The following is a 21,464-nucleotide window of genomic DNA, read 5'->3' as shown; positions in this document are numbered from 1 at the left end:
GCCTGTTCATCTCAAAGCAAGGAACAAAATCACCTATACCTCCCAGCAATGCAACATATGCAGTCATTCAGCATCGCTTCTTGGAAAACAGGCATTTCAGTTAGCATTTACCTTTTCAGTTGCTATAACAATTAAACCAGCATGAGCTTGTCCTCTTAAAACTCTACATTAAGTTATTGCTTTTGAACAGACAGAATATAAAATGTACATAGTCTAGAAAGGGTAATAACGCTTTATGGAAAACCCCTCAATGGTTAGTGTATTTTCTTGAAGACAGAGTAAAAGGATATTACGAAATGCAGAGAGGATTTCTCTGACATAGTTCATGATGTGAACACAATTAGTACAATGTACTTAAGTTGGCATGGCAAGAGTCATACAGCGTTTATAGCATATCTATGCTGTATGTGCTGGTTTTGGCTGGGATAGAGTTAATTTTCTTCATAGTACTGGTATAGTGCTGTGTTTTGGATTTGTGCTGGAAACAGTGTTGATAACACAGGGATGTTTCCGTTACTGCTGAGCAGTGCTTACACAGAGTCAAGGCCTTTTCTGCCTCTCACCCCACCCCACCAGCGAGCAGGCTGGGGGTGCACAAGAAGCCGGGAGGGGACACAGCCGGGACAGCTGACCCCAACTGACCCAAGGGATATTCCACACCATATGATGTCATGCTTAGCATATATAAAGCTGGGGGAAGAAGAAGGAAGGGGGGGACGTTCGGAGTGATGGTGTTTGTCTTCCCAAGTAACCGTTAGGCGTGATGGAGCCCTGCTTTCCTGGAGATGGCTGAACACCTGCCTGCCGATGGGAAGCAGTGAATGAATTCCTTGTTTTGCTTTGCTTGTGTGCGCGGCTTTTGCTTTACCTACTAAACTGTCTTTATCTCAACCCATGAGTTTTTTCACTTTTACTCTTCCGATTCTCTCCCCCATCCCACCAGGGGGGAGTGAGCGAGCGGCTGTATGCTGTTTAGTTGCCGGCTGGGGTTAAACCACAACACTGTAGCACATGTCCCGTCAAAGAGTATGAGAGAAAACAGGAAAATGGTCTAGAAAATGGGGTAGTAGCAGGACTCTTTAGAAAAAGTTACATTCATAAATCCAGTATAACAACAGTACTGTCAGAGGGCTTCATGCAAGCAGCTCTAGAGGTCTGTAAATGTACGATGCACAGGTACCGCTTCCAAGGTGATTTCCAAGGTATCGATTTGAGCGCTTTTTTCTTCCTGCACAACCACCTTTACTGACTTCTTACTGGCCTGTTTCAGTTTTGCTTGGAGGTTGTTCTCCAATGACACAGTTTCTTGAGGAGGGAATTCCATGGCACTTAGCATCTCCTGGAAGCATTCTGGATAACTTTGAAAGCGTTCGAAATTATCACTGCGCTTTTCACAGGGGAAATAAGAACATTCTTCCACAATTGGCAGAGAATTACAGCTGGATTCATTTTTCCCCTTAAATGTTCTCAGGCTGGTGTTCAAAGCTGATCTGTAGTTCTGCGGTGCCTTGACACAAAAACAACTTCTGATGCATAACTGTTGAAGAACTGTGAAATCTTTGGCGATGGTGTTTCGGAAATTGGGCTTCAGGAGGAGATAGATGACTGGATTGTAGAGTGTGGAGGACTTTGCAAAGACAGCTGGCACAGCAAAGGCTAATGGAGGAATCTTATCTATTGATCCAAAAGCTGCCCACAGAGCAATGATGGCATAAGGGCTCCAGGCAGCAAAAAATCCAATGCACACAGCAACACTCAGCTTGCAGAGAAAAAGAGAAAACAGTGAGTTAAAAAATTGCATGCACGAGAAAAATAGCCACCAAAATAGTATATGCATAAAAATACCACCTGATTGAACCCCCTTGTTAAAAGTCTCCCCAAGTCTTCCATCATACCTCAACTGCTCTCCAAATGTGTATTTTTCTAGCAACTTAATTCTGTCTGAAACTTACTTCTACCTGAAACTTTCAGAGTTAAAATGTATCAGCTCCTACATTTCTCTTCCTCTTCACTAAAGTGCCATGAAAACTCTTTTTAAACTAAAAAGGAAGCCAATGTAAAGAAAAAGATACTGTTCTGGAGAAACACTTGTCTAAATTGCAAAGCCATTCCTATTTACTGTCTAATTCATGAGTAATACTGGTTTTCCTGGCTACAGAATATCTTCCATAATTTTACTGTTGGTGCTCAAACTGGAGCCACACACAGGCATCTGACAGCGGAAAACTGGATTAATCCTGAAGGTGAATCAAATTAATGAATTTAAATTAACTCCTACTGCACAATTGTTTGTCCTAATAAACTCTATGAAGAAAGCTTTGATAGGCCTTTAAAAAAAAAACAAAACAACCAAAGAACCAACAAAAACCAAACACCAAAAATACCCAGCAGGTTTTTTGTATAAATTATCACAGAGATATGTAAAATGCAAGAATAAATATTGGGTCTGCAATAAACATAAACCTCAAGAAATCTAAAGTAAACTGTAAGCACCAGCATGTATAGGAAGACTAACCTGCTGAGCATCATTCTAAGCACTGTTTGTAACTGAGGTGCACATATATTTTAAAGACAGAAACAAGAATATTCATGCTCTTGAAAAGTCCATTCTTCACAAGTCCATTCTTGCCAAAAGTATGTATTTCCAAATAAGGAAGACAGTAGAGAATCCATTCAATTTAGAGTAGTATTGGATCCAAGGGACAGAAGAAAATACACAAGGAAAGTAGTTTGTTTTCAGCTGCTAATTGTGCAACCTGCCTGAGCTGCCCTCTGCAAGCAGGAGTACAGAGCTGCTAACTAGCTCAGTTAACTACAAATCCTCCACTTTTCTCAGTGAGGCTCTGGCTATAGATTCAAGGTTGCAAAAATCACAGGTTTTTTTTATTAAGAGAGATAACATTGTGTGTTCAGAGTGAGAATGAAAGAGGCCCTCAGCACTAACACCAGAGGAACACACATTAGACTCTTTTAAGGCACAGAGAGCTCCTCCAAATGCTATTATTTTCTCCCTAAGTTTAATAGTCTCACAAATTTTATTTTGCAAGAAGAAATGCGTGGTGATTGCCAAGAAATATATACCACAAGTTTTATGAGGAATGTCTGTGGCACTTAACTGGTTTTTCTATTAGGCTAAAATCTGTTTATGAATTTGCATATGTCTCTAGAAAGCTATCCACTATAATAATAGTGGCACAGGAGAAATTTCCCATTTATGGGTGATTACCAGTTAGAGCTCTAACCTGTTAGAGCTCACATGAGGTCCAAAGTTAGAGTCAGTTGACAGAACTGAGAAACAAGGTATTTTGACAGAATGAGACTAGTTAAGAAATGATGAAGAGGCAAATCCACAAGATAGGGTGAACTTAATTTTTCTTTTTTTTCCCATAGCTTCTATTTCTTTACATCAGCTGAAGGTCTGGCTCTATCTATGAATATGCTGGTACCATATGCATGGGTTTTGTAATCCTCAACTGTCCATGGCCAGCATTCAAGACTGAAGCTAAAAGCAGTCTCTGTGGTAAATAATATGCCTTGGCCCTTTAGAATCACATTAAGAAGAAATGGACATTAGAGTCAATTGGTGCATTTCCCAGATGGCTTATTTATGGTAGCAATTAATCTTTGGGATTGTGATAGGCTTTACATTGTTCCTATGAAAAGATATTTGGCACATATTTTCAAGGAGCTCTCAGCCAACTGCCCAAACTGCATCAATACAGTTTCTAGAGCAAGGAAGGGATTAATCTTGCATAACTTGAGCTATCCAAAAACTTATATGCTAAATCTAAGCTAGTCTAGGTTGTTTATAATGTCAAAGGAAAGAGAGACATATCTCCTGAAAGTAATTGACATCATTCAAAGATCTATGTCTAAAATAGATGTGACACATTGCTCTCAGGTCTTTGTCACTGACAATTTTGAGGATGTACTTAAGCCAACTAACTTTTAGTGGAGCACAATTAGGCAAAAGGAACCCCCTTTGAGATATTTAAGCGTATCAACTGTACATATACGTACATGAATGTAGAAAGAGACTTTGTTATTATTATTTATATTGTCATGCCACATATTGAGAAGTCTGGAGTTTAATACAACAAAGCTCAAAAGGACTTAACACTCTCTGCCTGTGGTAAGAAGTTTCAAGCCAGGTGCTTGATGAAGTACCTCCATCTCCTTAAGATCAATAAAATGACGAACATGGTTCCAAGAAGACAGGTATGAGGAGTGGACTAACCAGTGATGCCAACAAAAGATGGCAAAGAACGTCAAGATTTTCATATGCACAACGAAAGAAGAGAATTTTAATGAGGCAGATATGAGGCAACTTTGTGAACATTCACAAGAAATTCACCAAAGGGCCAAACCAAAGGACACCTTTGCGTTTTTGTGGGCAAACAAGAACAACAGCAGAACTGCATAAGGACAACAAATGGGGGAACGTTGCATAGTCACACTATGCCTTCAAAGGCATGTCCTTTAGTACACATTCTTGGAGACATGGCGTATTTGTATAACTGTATCTTAGCTACCGCTGAAATACTGCACATGCAAGTTGCAGTGGTCAGTTTTCCTAAAATGATCAGAAAAAGATCATTTGAATGTACACTGAATGTACACTGTTCCAGTGAAAATAGAGAGGCAATGAAGCATAACAAGTCAGCCATAGTAAGGGATTTCAATTACCTGCATATTGATAATATGGTCAAAGATAATAACAGAAAAGTCTTGAAAGCAAAATATTTCCCACAAGCTCTTTCACTGTAAGGGACAGAGTACTTGTGAGTGAGCATTCCTTTTTTCCTGCTGGTTCATATTTCAACTTTGCCGATGATTTCCAAAAAACTTTCTTAATTCAGTGCACAATACAGTGGCCAAAGGTTACCTAAAAATGTACGTACCAGGATAGAAACAAAGCGACATCGGTTCTGTAATTCAAGCCTCAATAACCACCTAGAATTCTGTGAATATGTCAGAAAAAAAACTTTACTTCTGCCTCAGGTAGGTTATTTCCAATTATGAGTTCATTTTACCCCAGAAACCATTGTTCAGAATAACTGATCTGTACATTCGTTCTTTTTATTTCATTTCATTAACTCACAAAGGCCACACATCAACTATGTACATCACTGTTCATAAGTGAATATGACTTTCACACTATGAGACAGGTCAGCTACCCCATTTCATTAAATCACTGTGTGATTGATGCAATTATCTTTATGCTATACTTGATGGACAGATGTCAGTTCTGGCCTTGGACTTCCTCCTGTGAAGGTGATACCACCTGAGGCAGCAGCCACCCGTGCATCACTACACAATGAGACCCAGGGAGGACAACAGGCATGCTGGACTACAACTGAGCCTTTTCATAATTTCACTCCAGTTGAGCCCAGCATCTCTCATTAAAGCGAAGAAGAGACATATTGCCTGATTTTAGCCTCAGCCTATAATACATAGCTGCTAAAATTGCAGTAACAGCAAACTGAGCCTGTCTAGAACACAAGGAAATCCAGCATAAAACTGTGTGGCTGCTTAAGGAACAATGTGATGAAGTGACTTAGAAAAATATGTGCAGGCCTCATATAAAGGCATAAAAAGATTTAGTTGTTACAGAAACGATTTCAAAAGGGACTAAGTAACTCATTACAGTTTGTAGCAAGTACAATCAAAGGTTTATGATCCAAAATCCCTTAGTGTTAATAGGAAGATGATTTTAATGAACTATAATGGACTCTCTGTAATGTCTTTATTTTATCATGGAAATAGAGAGAAAAACAGCTTCGGCTCTGTAAGTTATCTTTTCATAACTGCACATATTCATGGAAATTTCTAACACCTTTTCTTTTCAAAGTGACCATCAAGTGTCCCGTTGTTGCTCTGCAGTAGTATGAATAAAAGGCAATGCCTTCTTCCCACATCCTGCAAGCCAGATTTTTATTTTAATTATTTGTATTTCCACTCAAAGATCTCACTGATCAGAAGAATCCCTACGGTCCTGCCCATCATACAGGGACGTAAGAAAAATACTATCACAGGATACATAGCATCCCCTATACACCCAGCACCTGTTCTGACTGGGAAGTTTGACATAACTTACGTAGTTTGCCAAGTATACATTATTTCGTTCAATGTAAAAATTCATATAAATGTAGGCATATAGCAATATAATAATTGCCCAAGGTAACGCAAGAAGTGATTCACCCTTGCTCTGCCTCTTAGCCTAGACTGGACCCTATCATAGCTTGTGAACAATATGATTTGGCATAGAGGAGTTTTCAAAAATCTTTTTAAACTTTGCCCTTGTGTGTAGGCAAATCCTGTATACAAAAACCTTCTTAAAAATATCTCCTGGAGAAGCAAATAAACACAATTACAAATGAAAAAAAATTCTTGGTGTCTGTAAAGCAAGCACAAGGATATTGTTCACATACCAAATATAACAGTAGGTGACACTGCTCAGAAATTTACAGGCAAAAATCCTTCTTGGGGAATTACGATTGAGCTGGAATGTGGGGAAAACATTATGGTTTACAAGAAGAGCTTCACAACAAAGAACACAAGTTACAGAGGATATTTTTACATATCTGTTTACAGGCAAACAGATTTGACATCACAGACACTGAAGTTAAGACTGACAATCACTAGAACATGTTAAGATCCTGTTAAGCATGGTATAAAAGCATCAGCATGAGAAAAGTCAATCTAATCTTTAATCATCATTCATTTAGTACCAGACTGCACCAAAAGGAGCATTGCAGGCTTGGGGACAGGATGGGGCACTCTCATGGTAGGGGTGGCAACAGGATAATAGGCTGCCTGACACTGGCAGTTCTCTTGCTGGAAAAAAGGTGTTATCTCTCATTTTCCTACTTAAACTACGCAGACATAAAGCTTTCTCCTGCACGGTGCTACTCAGCCAGGAGCAGCTTGCAAAGAAAAATTAACCCTCAGAACCTCTCCCCAGCATTCCAGCCATGTTAAAAACAGTACACAGGAGATGCATCCTGGCCACGAAGACTGGGTTTTATAGTTTCATTGGCTAAACTGCTAAATAAAATAAGATCAGGGACCACTACCTGGATCTAGCACAGACTAGTCACCTCCATACTGCATAGCGTTGGACCCTGGGTCTCACCAGCATTCTCTTGTGGTGTCTTCATGGGCTTAAGACACAACTATTGCAGGGTCGGTGTACTTTTTTTCAGTTCAAAGTGTTTTTATTGCATGAAGGAGAGTATTTGTTGCATGCCCTAGGAAGGGGCGTTAGGATCATGTCAGAGTGCAGATGCTGCTTGGATAATACTAGTAAACTGTACAAGAGGGAACGGGTACAAGACAAATGTGCCACAGTCTTGTCCATATCACATTTTAGGAACAGCCCCTGGTTTGCGCTATCCCCTGGCCTATGCCCAGGCACGGGTAAAAAGCACACAAGGGAGCATGCTAACAACTAAGCAACAGGGCAATCATTGGGCCAGTGCTTGTGATCCTTGGCCTTCTTTTCTTTGACAATACAGAAATTACCACCATTTCCTGCTACAACTCCTCAGATTCGTCTGCTTTTATCTGCTGCCTTTTGCTTCCTAATTTGATAGGAAGACATCTGGGTTCCCAGTTTTCTGGGTCTGCACTCCTACAGCATCTAACAATACCGGCTCCTTTGCATTCTAGTGATGTTTGTTTCCACAACAAAATAATTTTCGTATGCTCTAAAATTCAAGGAAATAGATATGTACCTTACACCTGTGATACTAAGCTGTCCTAAGAATTCAAGACTAGTTTACAGCAACCAGTATTTCAAATAACAAGTGAAGATTTCATTATAGGTAAAAAATTATGAATGTTAAGATATTAGGAGTCTTTGCTGATCATTTTCTTACTTTGTCATAGCCCAGCATGGAGCTACACCTGCAAACTTCTAATAGATGCCATGTTTAGATAACAGTATGATAATTACATAGTAGGCTTGCTTTTTATTTATAAAAAATTTAAATACTGAATTATCTATATACCTGTCATGTAGTGTATAGTTTCAGCAAGCTTTAACGGAGACCATGTAGATGCTTTAGATCATTCAGTCCTTAGCATCTACAGCTCAGCACGTGTCACTATTTTAGTGCCTGCCTACAATTTCAGACTCGACAGCTGACGTGTCAATTATCTGCAAATTTCAGTAAATCAGTATGAGCTGCAGATCTTCAAGCAGCCTGAAGAACTCCTGTTTAGATGTCCAAATATAATGCAGTAGCTTCAATGTAACAGCCAATATCTACATTTAAAAATTTCATCTACAGAAGAATAATATTGTCCAGAAATATGCACAGAATTTAAGAATATATAATGAGAGTTGTGTAATATTTTTTCACTACACTTTACCTTCACTGTAATGAACTCCCTTGGGACTCGGATGAACGTTTGCTATATCAACACATTCACTATAGCAAAGAAGATTTAGCAAATTCTTCTATCTAGACAATAAACTGACTAAAAAATCTTCACTTTCAACTGATCATTGTATACCTGTATGGAGACTACAACATTATTGCTTAAGATTGTCAGGATTATCAAGAATATCAGTAAGAAGGAGCAATGCACAGAAGAAGGCATGGAAAGGAGAGTTTCTGGTCAAGTTCAGGAGAGATACTTTTGAGTTAGGCCATGGACTTTTAAAACCCTGTGCCCCTACGGATCTTTTATGAAGAGCAGAACTATTGTAGCCTGTAGGCACAGATGAGGTAAACCTGCATGCTGTCAGGGCCAGTCCATCCAACACGCCTGAGGCCAATGCTAGGAACAGGCAGGGAAGCGGCATTTCAGTGTATTCAGCATCTTGCATGTCTGGACTTGAAGTATCTCTATGTACAGCAGAGAACCTTGCCGGCATACAGATGTTCCTGGTACAAAATTATTAATAAAGGATACTTCACTGTAATAATAAAAAGATTTTAGAATAGAAAGTTAGAAGTACATTTTCTGCTTCTTAAGAAACATATTGCAAAAGGGTTTTGAATAGGAAGTCTTGAGCATTAATGAATGACAAGAATCAAGCCTTCCTGAGATGATGTCATTTAAATTGAGAGGACTGCATGTTGTCCTTTCTGTGAATCATGTAAGGTCCATTATTTGTCTCTTCTGTAGAACCTTTTGCTTACTTTGGCAGCCAAATTCATTCTTGTCTGCAAAACAGAAAAGAATATTTGCAGCATGTTAACTTTTCTCAATTTATTTATGTGATATGCATATTGCAGCACAGCCTTAAAGGATTCTCAGTTCCCGGAGGCTGCAAAGAAGGAGAAATGGGCTCTCAGAAGGTAATTAGATAAGGCTATGACAAAGCCAATAAAATGATAGTTTCTTCTTTCCTTTCACTTTTAAAGGAATTGCTATGGGTGAAGCTATTCAGCTGAGAATAGAAAGTTTTTCCTACAAATTGTTTCTGACAGGGTAAATGCAACTATTTTCAAGATCTGTGAGACTTAGTCCAAATGCATGCTTATAAGCAGCAAATTAATTCCACTGATTTTTTATGCCTCAAGGGACTATTACAACCTCTACTTTGTTTTTCTGCAAAATAATAAGCCAGTGAGCCAATGCATTGCTAAAATAGAGGAAGAAGTAAAAGAAATTAGAAATTCACAGGCTAAGCTTTGAAAATTCATGTAATGAATTTTACTCCTCCCTTCATTCAACAAAGCACAAAAGAGTAAAAAAAGTAAAAACAGTAAACTACTGGTACAGTACCATGGTTCAGAAAAAAACACCTGATTCATATTGGTATCTGCTCTAAAACAAGTCAACGGGCCTCTTTCCAATGATTACTCTGCTCTCAAGACCTCGGAACAGACCTTTGGCAGCATTTTTTTAAGCAATCTGGCATTATTTTGTTCACTTACTCTTTTGTACATACTTAGAGACAGCATCTCACTGTATCTACTCAGCTTAATGGTGCTGAGCTGTGCAAGATAAAGGTAATTCTTCTTCAACTGTCTTGCTAAAATATGGCAAAAAATATTTTTAATGCTATCTAATTGCTACTGCCCAAAAATTTTTGGTAACTGTCTATTTATTTTAAAGTGAGTCCTATGATTAGCGCACAGCTTACAAAAAGTATGCATAAATGGATATGCCCTCTCCTGTACTCAGGCACTACTACATATTCCCTGTAGCTCTAAGTAGAAACGATGCTCTAATGTAGCATAAAATTTTATTTAAAATGTGTACATCAGCTATGTATCTTTAATGCAATCCATTCTCCTTGCATCATGGACTACCTTGGTTGAAGGTCACGCATGATGGAGCCCTGCTTTCCTGGGGATGGCTGAACACCTGCCTGCCGATGGGAAGTAGTGAATTAATTCCTTGTTTTGCTTTGCTTGTGCACATGGCTTTTGCTTTACCTATTAAACTGTCTTTATCTCAACCCACGAGTTTTCTCACTTTTACCCTTCCAGTTCTCTCCCCCATCCCACCAGGGGGGAGTGAGCGAGCGGCTGCATGGTGCTTAGTTGCCGGCTGGGGTTAAACCACAACAGCCGATTGCCTCCACCCCAAATCAATAAATATTATACAGTCAATAGTGTAAGTAATGTAATTGTAAGTTTGCCATTGACTGTGTCTTCATGCAGATTCCCTCCCTTCACAGGCATTTAGAAACAGCACACAGACCACTAATCTCCAAATGGCTTTGAAATGCCTGCAGCAAAGTGCAATGTTGCCGTGCCTCACAACTAAAGCATCTTTTTAAAGTGGACAAAATCAAGCAAGGCACTAAACAGCTGTAATTCTTCTTTCACTTCAGGAACAGATTTACCCATTACAATGAATTATTCAGATTTAGCATCCTGTATTCTAAACTGTAGGTCTTCTTTGAAGAGTAACCTTTATGCAATTTGATTTCCATTATATTTCCTATTATGCTCATAGGTTTTCCCACCTGTAATTAACCACAGCTTTCAAGATAGCTTGCACCAGTGGATAGACAATACTTCCAGTTTCAGAGCAGTGTGACATCCTCCATTAATGTTGGTTGTAAAATTTCTATTAATTTAACAAAAAATAATTCAATGAGGATTAAAAAACCCCCAAGCACCATGTCCATGCATTGTACAAACCCAATTTAAGACCAAATAATCTCCATGGTGTGCAGATTTGTGTTGTTTCTCTGGAAATCATTGCATTCCATACTAAGAACAAAATCAGTTTCTTCAATAAACAATATTAGAAAAGAGATGTGAATTATTCAGCCTTCTCCTTTTAGCCAAATGATACTTCAGTGTTTTAAATCAGGTACTTCAGAGGTGTCACAAATTAGAGCCACAAAGAAATACAAGTTGAGTACCAGGAGTTTTGTCCAAGGTCATACATGAAGTCTGAATCAGAACAAAAACTGAACACAATCTCCCAGGCCAAAGGCTTGCCTCTCATGATTTAAATTGAATGTACTGCAGACAATTCAGAGATGGTATTTGGACAAATATTTGATGAGACATGAAGTTACGCTAATGGTGGTTTTGCTCCTGCAACATCTAGGGGGAATTAGGATGCGTTTCTGAAATGGCTTAATCCCAAGGAACTCCTGGAGAAGAGGCAGTTTTCTACATCTCTACTTGCATTCATTATATTTATCTGTCTTATCTATATGCTCAGAGTACGTTTTCTCCAGAAGCTGGCAAACCCATGCACCTGTGAAGAGATCACATGAGAACAATAGTGTCCTCTGTATGCATTATAATTGATTTTTATGGCACTATATAATAATAAAGGCAATATCAGTAGTTAGCCAACCTTGCAAATTCACAAGCACAAAAGCACTAATAGCACTATACAGCTCCCATTACATTTTCTAAAAGTCTTGCTATTGTCATTCTAAAATAGCACAGAAAAAAACACTACAGACAGATCTTTTAACATGGGAAGTAGATTAGCGAATGTTATCTCTATTTTATTGATTTTTTTAAATGAAAATATTCAATTACTAATAAACAAATAGACTAAAGTGGGCCTAAATTGAACACTATGGCTTGGTTATGTTAATACGGTTTAGGAAAGAGATAGCCACTTTGTGTGCAGGGCAGTACAGATTAAAGCAAACTGCAGGAACTTGGGAAACCTTTACGCTTACAGAGGAACCTCTGGCATTTTCTTGGAGCCTCGAGGCATAGGCAGCTGCCAAGCAAGAGCTTCTATAATCATATTTCTGGGCTTAGCTGGATTCTTAAGTGTCTAAGTCCCACTTTAAGTGCCTAAGTCATTTTCTCGATTTAGCTTTTCAAGACTGATGCAATGTCCAAGCACTTCAGCTGAAGCTGGATCAGACAGTAGAGGCATAGGTCCAACCTGACCAGGACTCCTAAGTTACAGTGACCTGATGTCAGAGGCAGGATGGAAAAGGCCGGAGGAAGAATGGGCTATAAATTGTCTCTAATTTGACAGGCGCTACTAGGTAGGCTGTATTGCAGCTCAAATCCAGCAGGAAGAACTACAGTTCAACAAATAATCATTCCAAGCACACCACAAAATTGATATATTTGGGGTGGATTGTTTCAGCAGATTTTATCAAGGAAAAAAAAACCAAACAAAAATGCCTCTTCCCTCCTCTCTGCTTTTATGAGTTTGACTTAAACCGTCATCTTAGCAGGTATCTCCAAGGGATTATCACGTATAACTAGTTGTCGTTTGTATTATTATTATTCCAGGGTGAGATTCTCTGCAGATAAGCAGTCTCACGGTAACTCAAAGAGTTTACAATCTAACAGTGAAGATCAGAGCAATTTTGAGGGGAAAAAATCAGGGAATAAAAAGAAGAAACACTTGTCAGTACATGATAAGCAGTTCTGCTAGCGTTCCAGCAACCCAACCAATATCAACCTCTATGATATACCAGTGTGACTTTTTGTGTTAACATCACAAAGGAAATTCTGAAGGAGATACTGTTTTCATTTTGCCAGTGTTTATTAGAAGGAACTCATAAGAATGACAAGTAGCACTGAACATGCATGCACATTTCTGAGTGTTGTGAGCATACAGTGTAACCAGCATCTTGGTCTCACTGAACAGTATAGAAGTCAATTAGGATAAGCTATGAAGATTCTTAAAAGTTAATTAAAGAGTTAAAGGATAGTATCCTGTAGTCAAGTGAAAGACTTAAGAAAATTAATGTCTACTGAATATCCAGGAGTGGGGCAGGAATATACCTAAGAGCTTTAGTTGGGAAATGTTCCATCTAAGAGTTATTACAAAGAAGGAGTAGGTAAGACATGGAAATAACTCTTTAGGTCTTAAACTGCTTGGATTGAGGAAGATATTTAGGTAACAAGACCATGCAGTAGACAGGAGGATGGTGTTTCCCATGGTGATCAAAACCAAGGTACTCAAAGAGAGAGACAGGGCAGATTAAGATGTCTAGTGCAGCTACACTTCACTTGGTAATCTGGAGAGGGATGTCAGAGAGAGACCTAGTTTGTTAGCATGAAAAAGAGAAAGAGGATCATCTATACAGAAGCAGATCTGTGAGATATTCAATTGTAGTTGCAAATGAGAGTGTCCATATTCCTGAACAGAAAGAGAAGATAAGGACCAAAGATGACTCCAAGCAGAAAATTGAAGGGTGGTGAGGAAGATACTTAGAAGAACACGCCAAACAAATAACTAGAGAAATGAGAGAAGGAGTCATTGAAATCAAGAAAAAACAAAGATTTTCTCACTGGAGATAATTAACAGAGTCAAGAGGTAACACTCGTGTCTTTCAAGAAGTACATTATCTAAAGAGTGAAGCACACCTAACGTTAGCTGCTAAGTTCTTTTTCTTATTTTTTGGTATATTAAAAAAATAGATGCTGATCTTCTCCTGGAAAGGACACGGACATAGTTTGCCAGGAGGAAACAATTTCCACAATGAATACTGTGACCACAGGTTTAATTTTGCTGTATAGGCTAGTGAAACACAAACCTTCAGAGGTTTTGGTTCAGAAAGTATTTATAGAAATACACTTCTCTGTGACTTTTGTCCTTTGTTCAGTTATAAACAAGAGAATTCGATCTCTACACTACTGTTTAAAATCTTCAGTGATACAAAGCTTAAGCCTGGATCTCCTCAGATGTCTGTAGCTGGGCAAACAGAATTCACTCACTCAAAACCAGACTGGCTTTCATAAGCAATGGTTCAAGAGCATGAGACCCAAACTCACTTCTAAACTGTGCTCCAATTTTTAACCTTCTTTTTGATCAAAAGTCTGAAATCTTAATTTTCACAAGTAATGAAGCTCTGTGAGCTTAATTATCACCCTCCAGAAACAACACAGCTACTATTTGTATGTTTAGCAACTCATTGCCATGCGGCGAATCTGCACAAGACAATACTGTTGTCTGAAATGAAAATGCAGTAAGGACCATTTTTCTTTTCCACCTTTATTCCCTCCTCAGGAAATTTCTTGGTCCTTAAATGGTGCCGCCCAGCTGTGCCAAAAATGGCTTGCCAAAGACTAACTTTCAAATACCTTGACAGTAATGGTTTGCGCGTTGCTCATCCTGGCGGGGCCGGAGACGTGCTGTTCCACTGCTTTCCTGGATTCTTTCACAGTTACCAGAATGAGAGAGTAGGAAGTGACAATTACTCCGCAAGGGAGAATAAAACAGAAAACAAAGAGGACTACAGTATAAGACATGGCCACAGCGTTTATGTTGGTGGAGTGCCAGTCAATGCAGCAGGCTGTGCCGTAGGGCTCCACTCCATATTCTCCCCAGTGAGCTAGGGGAGAACAGGCAAAAATTACTGCGTAAGTCCAAGCACAGGCTATCAATATTTGTCCATGTTTTCTCCTGAACCTGTTCCCTGGAAGACACAAAACAAGATCAGCATCGTTGCCATGTCTACATCGAGTTTCCCATATGCAGTCAGTTGAGCAAGGTAATTTAAGAAGGACAACTTCAATAGGTGTTCAAAATATTATAGCATATTGAAGGCTTGTAAGAATAGGGCATGGTTAGCAACAATTTGCAAAAGAATTAGGTAGCTGAATTCTCTGATACATGTAGGATACTTAGCACAACATAAGTCTGTATGAACAAATCTCTGTCAAAATGTAGCAATAAACTCTGAAAAAAATAGAGTTTTTTCAGGCTAGCCTTGCTTTCAGATCGGAACTCTTATTCCATGTTTCCAAATCATCATTCTGACTTAAAAGAGCTTAAAAGTAATCAATTGCATATCTCTAGTCCTATAGTTAATTATCAATGATCACAGAAATAAGAATTGTTTGACTGGATATAAAAGATCTCTTCTATAAAAATACTCTCTAGGATATGCAACCCAGAAACGGTGGTCTATGTTCACAAGAAAAATTGAGTAATTTAAGATAGAAACATTAGCTTACCATAAGCTGGAAAACAAATTTTGAGGCAGCACACAGTGCTCAGTAATGTCAGTGTTGAGAGACTGCAGATCCCAAACAGCACCCCACAAAATGCATAGAACAAGCAAATCTGTTTCCCATACAGCCACCTGGCAAATAACCAAGAAAGTTAATTCTTAGATGCTAACCTTCTTTCTTAAATGTAATACTAAATGGTAGAAATATATTTACAGTTGTAGCCTTAAAAATTCAATAAAACTGCATGATTAAATTATTTGTTGGTCAATGATCAACTACAAAACCTATTCTCATTTGAAAAACTTACAGCCAGTAAAGTAATAATGTCCTGCTTTATGATTCACATTTGAAGCCTTTTTATTTTTATAAAACAAAGCAGTATATCTTAGTGATAATCATTCTGAAAAGAAAAAACAAAATGCTTGTCACTAATAGGCCTAGGTCATAAAATAATACAGCTTATTATTATTTCTGCTATCTTTATGTATATTTTTAAACTAGTTTTCATCAAAATCAACACGTTCTCTTGTGAAGGTTCTCCAGAAGAACAAAAATTTGATCTGAATCACTATACCTCCTCCCTTTCTATTCAGACACCAGCAGTATTTGCAATAGCAGTTATCAAAAGCCCTATTCTAGATTTTGAAGACATCATCTCCATTAGTCAATATATTTAGCAATATTTTAACACAGAAAGTAATGTGGTAAAAACTGAGTAATTACTGGATTTTTTCTCTTAGTTTTTATTTTGATGCCAAAATGAGAGAAAACTAGATGGGAGAAGGACAGAGAGAGATTTTTTCACATCAAACCAAGTACATTTTTTTTTCATTTTGGTCAACTGAAAAGAAAAAATTACCCAGGGGTTATGTTGGGTGAGGTGTTCTCTGTCTCTTTTGTTAAATATATTCTACTTAATTACATTATTAGGCACACATTCCTAGGTTTCTCAGTAAAGTGTTTTGGGAAGCGAAATCAGCACTGCATATTCACATCTGTACAGTTGCAGGACATTCTGCAACAACTGGGACAGACCAAAATATTACAAATACCATCCTATCCCAAACCATGCAGAACAGCTCCTGACAACCAGTTCTGATCTTCCTTCACCTTTTCTATCTAGTTCCCTTCTCTCAAACACTTTCATACCGTCTGGGTTGCACAAATACTATCTGAGGTCTAGTAATGAGTCTCCTAAGCCTCCCAAACTTTAAAAGAAGATCACAAAAAACAGATCTTGCACAATGACATGAGGTTGAATTCATGTGGATAAAGAGGAGAGAAGCGGGGAAGGAAGGAAGGAAGGAAGGAAGGAAGGAAGGAAGGAAGGAAGGAAGGAAGGAAGGAAGGAAGGAAGGAAGGAAGGAAGGAAGGAAGGAAGGAAGGAAGGAAGGAAGGAAGGAAGGAAGGGAGTTCTAAATTCAGAGTGTTGGCCTAAAAAATAACCCAGAACATTACATTTCTATGCATCATCACTACCACTACTTTTGGACATCATAAGTAAATTCAGGGTATTCTTTTCATGGTACCAAATTTCACTGTCCAACTGAAAAAAAATAAAACATTTTACCATCGCTTGAAGAATACTACCCACGAAGAATAAAAGCAGTAGGAAGTGGATGTTTGGAAAAAAATCTTCTCAGCCCTGCAGAAGTCAAAAAGATAGTGACCTCAAATAGACACGAATGCTAATTAACACCAGCAGTCCATAAAGCTGCTGTTACAGAGCATTCTTCTCTCAATCCCTCTAACTAATTCCCACTTTTATGGCAAGCAAAGTGGCAGAGTAATTTGGTCTTCGTCCTGACACAGACCTCCAGAGCCTGTGGAGGATGTTAAATACCACGTGCATAGTGAACGAACCTGTGTGAAAGGCTGGAGGTTACAGCTAGAGGGTACAATGTCAGAGTCATACCAAGGTCACTGATGGCAAGGTTAATAATGAAGTGTTCTGCTGGTTTCAACAAATTCTTTTTCTTGTAAGAGACATATAGGAGAATACCGTTGCCACATAAGGAGCATATTCCTGCAGAGAAACACACAATATGAAGAAAAAGTTACTTTCAGACATCCTTTTTTTTTTCCTGCACAAGAACAATGTGCTGTCATCATAGCTAGCATTTATCAGATAAACTTGTCTCTTTTTTATATTTGTGGTTTTCTCTCCTTTATATTTCAAAATTTTTTTTGAAAATTTGTATCATTTTTCCTGGTTTCTTCCTGTTTTGTCCGTCAAACTATCTAGAAAGATCTAATGAATAATTTTATCCATTAAATTAACTGACCTGCCAAAAAAAACATTTTTCTTGTAGGAAGCTGGCATTAATTAAGCCGGAGACAATATCCACCTGGCACCGCACACATTTTCCCAGTTCCAGGTCTAGAGCTCTCCATTCACTAACGCTTCTTCCTTTCTCTTTGAGGCATTTTCTCAGAGGTGCCTGTTATAGTTCCTAGTAATAATAGGCAATACAGCAAGAATGTTGAATTATGCATGAAAGAGAAAGATGTAGTTAAGTAATGTCTCTACTGTGTGTAGATAGAACTATTTTCTCTGGGAATGCTGCTTTTACTATGAGACCTGCCAAGAAACTTAAGAAGGCTGCAAGTAGTCTAGTAGAAGACAAGCAATTGTCTCTCTACCTTTAAGCTAACAACATCAAAACCTATGATGGATACACAAAGTTAGATAAGAATTAGGTGAGCATCAGTTTAGAAAGTCAGACAACAGTCAAAAACCAGAGTTTTAGGCAGCCTTTTATAGACACACAAGAACACCACTTTCATACATAAAAGCTTTGGAGGGCCATGAACAGGAGAATGTGTAATGAATGGGAGGGCCCCTTAATTAATTGCCATGTGAAATCAAGCTGTTGAAGAGAGACCAAGTGCTTTTGTGGACTTCACTGCCTGTTCCTGCATGCCTTTGGAAAAAGCAACACCTTATCTATAGTATATAGGTAAATATTGATACAGAAATTGAGGTTAACGAGTTGCATAGAGACCACAGACTGACATTGGCTTTGGATTATACCCATAAGAGAATATGCCTAATTTAATCATACTCTCACAGGAAAAAAAATACATAATTTTCCCAAATGTTCTACAGATTATGATATTTTCTCATAAAGAAATGGCAGATTAGCAAATAATCTTAGATACTGATACTAAATTCCTTTCCATCACTGATCTCCTTAAGCCCATTTTAGATATTTTCAATTTAAAATCTGGGGAGAGAAAAGATATTCTCCTTGAATTCTTCTCCTGCAAATGTGCAACAATTTTGTTCCAAAGATTTTTCTTCCCAGACTTCAAAAATATAACAATGAAAACACAGTAAAAGGCAATCATTTTGTTTAAAATTATTATTTCCATTTTTTCCCACATTTTAATATTTTTCAGTGTTTCAATTGATTATCTGATTATCACTTAGTATCTCTAAAAGGAACACTATCTAAGCAGAATCAGGTTGGCTGAGGTCAAGGAGCACGGATCATCAGACTATCAGGATATGCTCTCTCACTGTTCCTACTATAAGATTAATTTTAACCGGATCATAAAAATTGTAGCCACATCAGAGATATCAGTTATACCAAATATCTTCAGTGGCTATACCACAGGAGAGTCAATCATCACACTTTTCCTTAGCAAAAACTCAATTTTATTTTTTGCTTTTATTTCCCATGGTGTGTGTTCTTGTCTGGATTACCAGCTCAAATCCATATACAGTTTTTTAGCAAGCGCCAACTGACATCATAGTCACTTTGGGATCTAGTTGACTCTATGGTCAAAGCCATCCCTGTTCACATATGTTTCCATTGTGAAATTCCTGGAGGGAGAGATGGGAAGGGGTTTTATCTAAAACATTTTTTTTTCCTTTTTAAGCATATAATTTTTCTTTCAAATATTATGTGCAACTTTTACAAAATACCACTTACTGGAAACCTCTTTTCCATGTTTCCCATTCCTCCTCATATTAGCAAACACTGGAATAAACTGCTTAGTGAGTCCATGGAAAGTTTTTCAGAGGAGGCTTGACAAATTTTGGTCAGGAACGGTATAAGGGGTCAGCAAATGCACTAAATGCTCTCTCAGGATCACTCCAAGCTCCATTTTCTATGGCCTTGTGAACATACTGCATTTGTTTTCTAAGCAGGGCTCTACAACAGCTTTGGCACGACTGACAGAGTAGATACTGAAGATACATCCTAAAAAGGGACTCAGTGATCTGAGCATGGATGATTGTCACGGGATCCAGAAAGGGAAAGTTAAAAAGAAAGTTATGGGGCAACTCTATGCTGTATGACTAGCTGAACAAAGATGGGAGAGGAGAACATAGGACAGACATAGATGAAATTTTCACTGTTTTATCAGCAGTGTTGTCAGTAAAGAGGTCTGCATCTTATTTTTTGTTGATAACACATAGAAAACACCAAAACCAAAAATAAAGCTACACCAGAAAATTTCAAGTCCATCTGCCAGGAGAAAAACGGCACGAGGTTTCTGATGAGAAATGACCTTATTGTAGCTGAACCAGCTCTGCAAATTCAGGAGTCTCTAAATTGATATGCATTGTCCAGCCAGGCTATAAGTCTCCTCTCAAACTCAGCTATCTGTATACAGCTACACTCTAAAAGTAATAGGCCTACATTCATTTAAATTTTTCAATCAAAATGTTGAAAAAACATGTTAATCTTTGAAGCCATTAGGATGCCAATATTCATTGACAGTCAATGGGGATTGAAGGCACAGGTTCACTCTTTGTTGGTGCTATATTTATTTTGCAATAATCCCATACTTCAGGGCTAGTATTTGTTGCCTTAAGGAAGGAAAATTCCAAGGAGGATTTTTTTTCCTGTTAGGGCATTCATCTGGCATCTACATTTTTCTTTTTCATGATCTTCTGAAGCACCAGACATTAGCCGTGCCTACTGACTGAACTTAGCCAGGGTGGCCATTGCTCTCCCAGATGTCTGGGTTGCCTTTCCTGGCTTCTGGCTCATGGTTACACCAACCAGTACCTTCAGGACTGGATCTGGATTTTTCTCCTCAGTCAGACCAGGACTATGGAGGATAAATTTGCCTCCTGTCTAACAGCATAGCCACCTCCCCAGAAATTTCACTTTCTAAGGCAGTGACTGGACATTGGACATAAACTTGATCTTTCCAGCACCTTTCCTGGACACATTATAATTATGGCTTTTGGTATTTTACTTCAGGCATTATGAGGAGTCAGGATATGTTGTTTGCAATGATGAATGGAAGAGATGCTTTCCTGTTTACACTTAACAATGATCACGCGGATGCCAAGAACTGCCAGGGCCTCAAAAACCAATGTACCTGTCCAGCTTTATATTCCTAATACTGAATAAAGTTTTTGTACCTAACGTAAATCACAGGTTAAAAACCTTTTAATGACTTTACTCTATGCTTTTTTCCCTCTTTTTATGAATACGGAGAAGTTTATCTGTGTCAGAAACAAACTTGACTTTTACAGTCAAGTCTCCTTACCACATCAAATACAGCCAAAGCTCTATAAACACACGTACCATGAAATCATACTTACCAAATACCGTATAACATATTCCAACAACAATATCAGCTGATTCTGTTATTTTGGACCGGAATGTTGAGTTTCCGAAAGATGGGCTCATCTGAAAAACAAAACAGGACATGGTATTAGAAATTCAGTATCCAAGCAGACACCTGTGAGCTCTCTGCAAGGTTATAAGCTGTTTGGTGGGGAAAGGACAGGGAGAATTTAATTTTATTTTATTTTCTGAATTAACAATTGATTTATCTGAATGGAGGATGCAAAGAGGACAGAGACAGGCTCTTTTCAGTGGTGCCCAGTGCTAGGACAAGAGGCAATGGGCACAAACTGAAACATGGGAGGTTCCTTCTGAACATCAGGAAACTTTTTCACTGTGAGAGTGGCCAAGCACTGGCACAGGTTGCCCAGGGAGGTTGTGGAGTCTCCATCCTTAGAGATATTAAAAAAAAAAATCTAGACACGGTCCTGGGCAACTGGCTTCAGGTGGCCCTGCTTGAGGAGGTGGGTTGGACCACAGAATCATAGAATCATAGAATCATTAA

At 38.4% G+C, this 21,464-nt stretch overlaps 1 protein-coding gene across 1 annotated transcript; it reads right to left on the bottom strand.

Moving 5' to 3' along the window:
* Positions 1-1,147: 1,147 nt before the first annotated feature.
* Positions 1,148-21,022, bottom strand: LOC143157391 (opsin-5-like). The gene is made up of 5 exons (XM_076332219.1): positions 20,935-21,022; positions 17,232-17,394; positions 15,372-15,499; positions 14,496-14,830; positions 1,148-1,759 (listed from the first exon to the last, which is right to left on the bottom strand). The coding sequence occupies exons 1-5, from the start codon at positions 21,020-21,022 to the stop codon at positions 1,148-1,150; spliced, it is 1,326 nt and encodes a 441-aa protein (XP_076188334.1).
* Between the last annotated feature and the right edge of the window lie 442 nt (positions 21,023-21,464).

This window comes from Aptenodytes patagonicus, chromosome 2 (genome assembly GCF_965638725.1).
Source record: "Aptenodytes patagonicus chromosome 2, bAptPat1.pri.cur, whole genome shotgun sequence".
Classification (NCBI taxonomy): Eukaryota; Metazoa; Chordata; class Aves; order Sphenisciformes; family Spheniscidae; genus Aptenodytes; species Aptenodytes patagonicus.
This window is presented reverse-complemented; position numbering and strand designations above follow the sequence as displayed.

What these genes read in the sequence shown, in the direction of transcription:
- LOC143157391 (XM_076332219.1), bottom strand. Translation starts at nt 21,022, where the DNA reads ATGAGCCCATCTTTCGGAAACTCAACATTCCGGTCCAAAATAACAGAA. An exon ending in AATATGTTATACGGTATTTG is followed by an intron (nt 17,395 to 20,934) that starts GTAAGTATGATT and finishes GTTTCTCTGCAG; the next exon opens with GAATATGCTCCTTATGTGGC. An exon ending in ACCTCCAGCCTTTCACACAG is followed by an intron (nt 15,500 to 17,231) that starts GTTCGTTCACTA and finishes GTTATTTGCCAG; the next exon opens with GTGGCTGTATGGGAAACAGA.